At 34.9% G+C, this 5,862-nt stretch overlaps 1 protein-coding gene across 1 annotated transcript; it reads left to right on the top strand.

Annotated features, from left to right (window-relative positions):
* Nucleotides 1-1,593: 1,593 nt before the first annotated feature.
* LOC137400471 (4-galactosyl-N-acetylglucosaminide 3-alpha-L-fucosyltransferase 9-like) lies at nt 1,594-5,629 on the top strand. Its single transcript, XM_068086795.1, has 2 exons — nt 1,594-2,455; nt 5,514-5,629. The coding sequence occupies exons 1-2, from the start codon at nt 1,594-1,596 to the stop codon at nt 5,627-5,629; spliced, it is 978 nt and encodes a 325-aa protein (XP_067942896.1).
* Nucleotides 5,630-5,862: the final 233 nt, after the last annotated feature.

The raw sequence follows: 5,862 nt of genomic DNA, 5'->3' as shown, positions 1-5,862 counted from the left end.
GAGAGAGTGTCAGGTTAACTGATAGAGCACAGAGAATATTTAGGTGCACAACTGTTATTCAACAGTACGGAATGGTGCAGAAATGTGGCTGGCCGGCACATATGTTACCGTGTTGGGCTAGCAAGTAAAAAGTTCGAAGTTCAAATTCAGCCTGATGCAACTTTTTTTTTTTCTTTTTTTTTTCTTGAGTACCCTGATATAATAGTAACAATGTGAGCTGCAAGAATTAAATTCTTTTTTACAGTTTACAGTAAATAACTCAACTAGATACAATAACATTCAAGCAGCGAGTTGATTAACTGTCTCATGCAATTTTTTTGGCTAGTTAGTTAAATTTTGGTGTTAAATTACTAAAACCACTATTTAAACGAGACAATTTTACTAAAGCTTTCAAAAGTGTTTTTTTTCTTAAAACTTGGAGTAACATTCAGTAAATGTGCTTGTCAGTGAAATTCAAAGCTATTAATCACAGATTTAAAGGCTATAGTGAAAACACCAGTTTCCTTAACAAAGTCTCATTTATACACTCAGTTTAAATCATGACACAAACTATAAAAACTCCTTTGAACGAATTTAAATCAGAAATTCAAAGGGATTCATTTTGTACAATAATTTACTATAATAAGAGCAGTGACCATTCATCTGTTCAAAGCTATGCTCTCAAAGTTAGCGAAAAAAATTGCCTCACTTGGGTACTACGATTTACAGTCCAGCGCTCTACCCACTACCCCTCGTGGCTCCTTGCCACATGACTAACTAATTATGCTTGTACTGATTCCTCACTACGATCTCTCACGGTGCATGGGACTGCAAAGTGTAGTAGTTATAAATAACATTATTGTCTGTATTGTTTTGTCAAATGCATCGGGTATGAAAATGCAGCAATATTTGTTTTTCCTGAGTTACGATATGCTGGTATAACTGGGACTACTTGTATAACCAGCCGCAACTTATTGCGCAGTATGTCTTTTTGCGAATATTAATCTATATACAATACCAGGTATGGAGGAACAATGGTTTTGGTTTATCAGATTATTACAATGATATGAAATATAATGAAACATAAACATAAACTAAGCTATGAGCACAAAAGGCTCGTTAGATTCAAATAAAATCACAAAGAAAAGTTTTGAAAAGTATGCAACTCACACTTTTTGTCTAGTTACTAGCTAAGGAATCTAAATAAACTGCCCAATCAATGGCAAATGTTTTGATGTCACGATGTCAAGAAACTTATATAGTGTAATAAAAAAAAGACAGTTTTTAACCATAGTGGAATTCAAAATTACAACAAAACAGTAACTTTTTTAGTTAGTGGTTTACATTTAAGTAACCATTCTCTATATAATGGTACGATTGTTTAAAGTAAGCTTTTTGTAACTCAAAAATTGCTGCATTTTGAATATTACTGCTTCTGTTCATATAATGTAAAGAGGAATATATTGAGCTAAGAAATAGGTATTAACACTTTGTTGTTGTATTGTAGAGACCTTTTACCAAAGAAATAAATCTACGATGCAGAAGTCATTAATTGCAAAAGAAATGGGCCACACGCAGCACCTTAGAACAAGCCATGTATCAACTATTTTCAGAATGAATGGTTTTTACACAAAAGAAACAAGTTCAAGATTGCTCTGCGGAAAATACGAGTGTAAGATGAAAAGTGGCATGAAAAATCCTGAAGGTGCAACATTGGCGGCCTTCAGTGAAATAGATGTTCAACGTTTCAAATCTCCTCCACCTAAAAAATTTGGTGACCTATGGGGCTTTTTTTCTAAGGCGTCGCAAAACCATATCAGCAGGCGAGCAATTCAGTCTGCATGGAATGGAATGTTCAACTACAGCGTTACCTTTAACAGAGACGATGAAGCGAATTATCATGTATTTCGTGCACGCCTAAAAAGAAAACCTTTCCCAACAACGATTCACTTCTATCCAAAGCCTCGTATGAAGGAATTGCGTGCTCTTTGGTTTGTCTCTCATTGCACTGACAAGGAAAGAGCAGGTCGTATATACAGTGGTAGAGAAAAGTACGTCTTGGAATCATCTCGTCACATACATATTGACATCTTCTCTTCACCAGGTTCTACAACTTGTAGGTCTACACTTGGGACACTTGTTAAAGACGCAAACATGGCGGAACCACCTTTTGAGGACTACATGTTTTACCTTTCCTTTGAGAATAACAACTGTCAAGATTGTATCACAGAAAAACTTTGGAAGGTGCTGGAGTCAAACAGCACCACTATTCCCGTAGCGCTGGGAGGAGTTTCTATTAAAGATTATGAATTAGTCGCTCCTCCAAACAGTTTCATACATGTGAAAAACTTTAGCTCACCAGCTGCGCTTGTCAAACACCTGCGTTACGTGGCGGAGAATGATGATGCATTTCACTATTACAACCAGTGGCGAAATGAGTTTGACCTTGTTAGCTATCACTTGGGAAATCATGGAGGTAAGAGTCAAATATCTGAAACTTATGGAATAGAAAGCCTAATAAATTTTAGTAATTAAAGTTGCTTGCATAAAACTAAGCACAGATAAGCTGATAACCTACCATACAACTTTGTAATTGAAATAATCTGCTTGATTCTTGGCTAATGTCTGCTTTAGCAATCAAACCAATTTGACTGTTCGTATTGAGTGAGTTTAGCGCAGATCATGAAAGGATTTTTATTAAAAGTCAATTTATCTCATCGAGTAACAAGTTGCTGTTTCTTCACAGAAAATTTTCTTGGTGCAATTATTGTTCCAGAAACTGCGAGAATGATAAATTATATAATTCAAAGCCTAATTTTTAAAACTTTGCTATAGAAACAAACATGTACCAAAAAATGGTGATGTCTGTCAAGTCAACTGATGAACCAGTTGAGGCAGTTTAACCGCTGTATGTATTTTTTGGGGTTCGTCACAAAACTTCCATGAATAAAGCAAAAACATAAATAACGAACCAAGTATTTAGATAAATCACTCTCCTAGTTTTATGAAAACATATTTTTAAACTATGCCATTGTTTTAAAACCTAGTGTAATGAAATATTTTAAATGTAGTTTGGTAGGACTGTTATTGCTACTCTTTATATTCATAGTTATAACAAAATGTCTTTTGAAGAGTTCAACCACTTTTGAACAATGACAGACACTCGCAACTTGAGCATTTTAGATATAACATTTTAGACGGTCGGCTGTTTTCAGCGTAGCTGTGCTCTGCCATGCTTAGTGTGAAAGAATAAGTTGTTGATGTGTTTAAGCCACTTTGGGACCTCGCAATTAGGGAACCCAAAATCATTATTATCTAAAAGTTTGTTGGCAGAGATTTTTTCATTTTTGTTCAGATATAGCTTGCAGAAAGCGTGTAGATTCTTAAAACAAATTGCTACACTGTTTTTATGACAACAATTCATTAACTCTCTTATTGAGGAAAAATGAAAAAAAATTTAATACACAATGGTGCAGTTTTGTGTTTTAATTAAAGGTTGACTTGCAAAAAAATTCACATTACCGTTATTTGGTATCAAAAGATTCACCATGTCTTACTCTGTTGTGTTGTAAGTGCCAAATATGTGGAAATGTGATTACAAGCTCTTAAAAGCTCAAAATCGAAAAGTAGATTGGAATCTGTTTATTTCTCTGACGTAGTCATTACAGTTTGGTTATTGTCTTGTCACGTGATGTTCTCACGTGAATTGAAAGGCCAATAAAAAGCTCAATATAAAACTTTCTGTAGCATTAGTTTATGACAAACACTTTGGGTTTCACCGAAGACCCCGTATCAAATATACATGTAGATGCTCGCTACTTTACAGTTTTGTTTGAGCTTGATCAAATCGCCAAGTCGTAATCTGATCATGTGACCCAATACTTTGCAAATAACTTTTGCAGCACTTTTCCATTATCACAGGTGACCAACAGGCTCGTCTTGATTATCAGACAATGGTATGTACTCCTTCGAGGTAAGGTTAAAAAATTAAATGAATTTTTACGGTAAGTTATAAGATATCAGTGCTAAAAGTGACAGCATTACAATGACGATAAAACAGATGCGTAAGAACAATAGATATAGTTTTATTGAATGCGTGAAGTATATTTGTGAAAATATTTCGACGAATAAGGTTGCATAAAAGTGTAAACAGAAACCATCTACCACAACTACGCCTCATTTGAGCCGTTTTGGAAAGAAAATCCAAACTACGGCGGTCTTTGTGGCTGCAATTACCTGTTCGTTTTTTAGCTTTTAAGAACTTGTAATCACATTCCCACATATTGTGCACCTACAGCACAACAGAGTAAACATGGGGAATCTTTTGATATCAAATAACTGTAATGTAAATTTTGTTGCAAGTCAACCTTTAAGAAAGATCGGAGTGCATTTATATGAACCCAGAGTTGTGTAAAGTAGGCTTGCTATTTTCCATTAAATAAACTGTAGGTAAGGCAAGGTGGTCTGAAAGTTTGCTTTTACAACTTTTATTTCACGCCATAATGTTTAACCTCACGAAACATCACTTTTTTTACCGTGAAAATTATTTTGCAAGACCTGCACAGAGAATAGATTGTCGGTCTACTAAATTGGATGCCATGAGTTCGAGCCTCATATAAAACAATCTTTTAAAAAGCACTTTAATTACTGCCTTTATTATTGCTCCAGTTTGATGGTTTTAAGCAAGATTGCAAGATGACCAAAGTTTTATGAATGGATATAGATACACACAACTCTAATCACTGGTTTAATAATGTGGTTGATTCAATTAGTATGTTGATCAATTAGTATGTTTAACACCCTCATAAGAAATACTTTTATATTTCTTAGTTAGCTTTCTTTTGCATGTAGCACTTGCGTTGAAAAGACCAAAAAAAATCTGACTATGCCCGGTATAAGGATCTAGTCAATCAAACAACTTCTTGAAGGCTGACATTTCGTTTGGTTTGAAGACCTTTTCTGAATGCATTTTGAAGGAGTCAGCAAAGAAGACCCAACATTTGATAAAATGTAGATCTGATCTGGTCATGCTTTCTCAAAATTCATCAAAATTTCTCCCTCATTCTCTTTCCATCTTTCTCATTCCCTCTCTGCCTCTTTTATTCTCCCTCCATTGCATTATTTTTAGATTTCTTGTTTTAAAAACTACATTTTAAATATTAATGTTACTTTAAAAATTACTTTTCCCAAATGGCCTATCGTCATCGTAAGATAACTGAATTATTGTAGAAGATTTTATGATACCTTGAATATTCTTAGTCGAAATTATAAAGCAAATGCTGTTGACTCAAATGTGGAAAAAATGTCAGTGAAATCTGTTGTATTGTATTATCACGATAAGTCATGTATCACAGAAAACACAGCTGACAGGTAAGAAGCGCATAAAGGAACTGACTTAGTTAGCAAGCCCATAGCTATGGGTTATTAGACAATTATGCGATTATAGCACAGCTAAAATAAAGCTGACTGCACAGCTAATATGTAACACATCTCCCTCACTATTCTGAGTTTATGGTTAGTCATGACCTTGTTAGAACTTAGAACTGTCAAAGTAATCAGGTCATCTTCTATTACGAGTAGGATGTCTGGGACTTTGTACTGGCCTCTCATCAGGTACAGATTGGGCAGGTTGGATGTTAAGATCATTTGAAGCTGTGATGATATTGTCATTGGTCGATGTATCATTAACTTGAAGTCTAGCTTGTAGCTGATTGGCATGTCGTCTCCATACACCACGGTCTGTTCGCACAGCATACAGTATGTTACCCAGCTTGTTAATTATTGTTCCAGGTATTCACTTAGGTCCAGAGCTATAGTTCCTTGCATAAACCAAAAAGTCTACTTTATACTGTGATGATGTAGAAGATGCTTGACCTGGTGAAA

Source organism: Watersipora subatra, chromosome 7 (assembly GCF_963576615.1).
Source record: "Watersipora subatra chromosome 7, tzWatSuba1.1, whole genome shotgun sequence".
In the NCBI taxonomy this organism is placed as follows: domain Eukaryota; kingdom Metazoa; phylum Bryozoa; class Gymnolaemata; order Cheilostomatida; family Watersiporidae; genus Watersipora; species Watersipora subatra.
This window is presented reverse-complemented; position numbering and strand designations above follow the sequence as displayed.

What these genes read in the sequence shown, in the direction of transcription:
- LOC137400471 (XM_068086795.1), top strand. Translation starts at nt 1,594, where the DNA reads ATGAATGGTTTTTACACAAAAGAAACAAGTTCAAGATTGCTCTGCGGA. An exon ending in TCACTTGGGAAATCATGGAG is followed by an intron (nt 2,456 to 5,513) that starts GTAAGAGTCAAA and finishes TGACCTTGTTAG; the next exon opens with AACTTAGAACTGTCAAAGTA.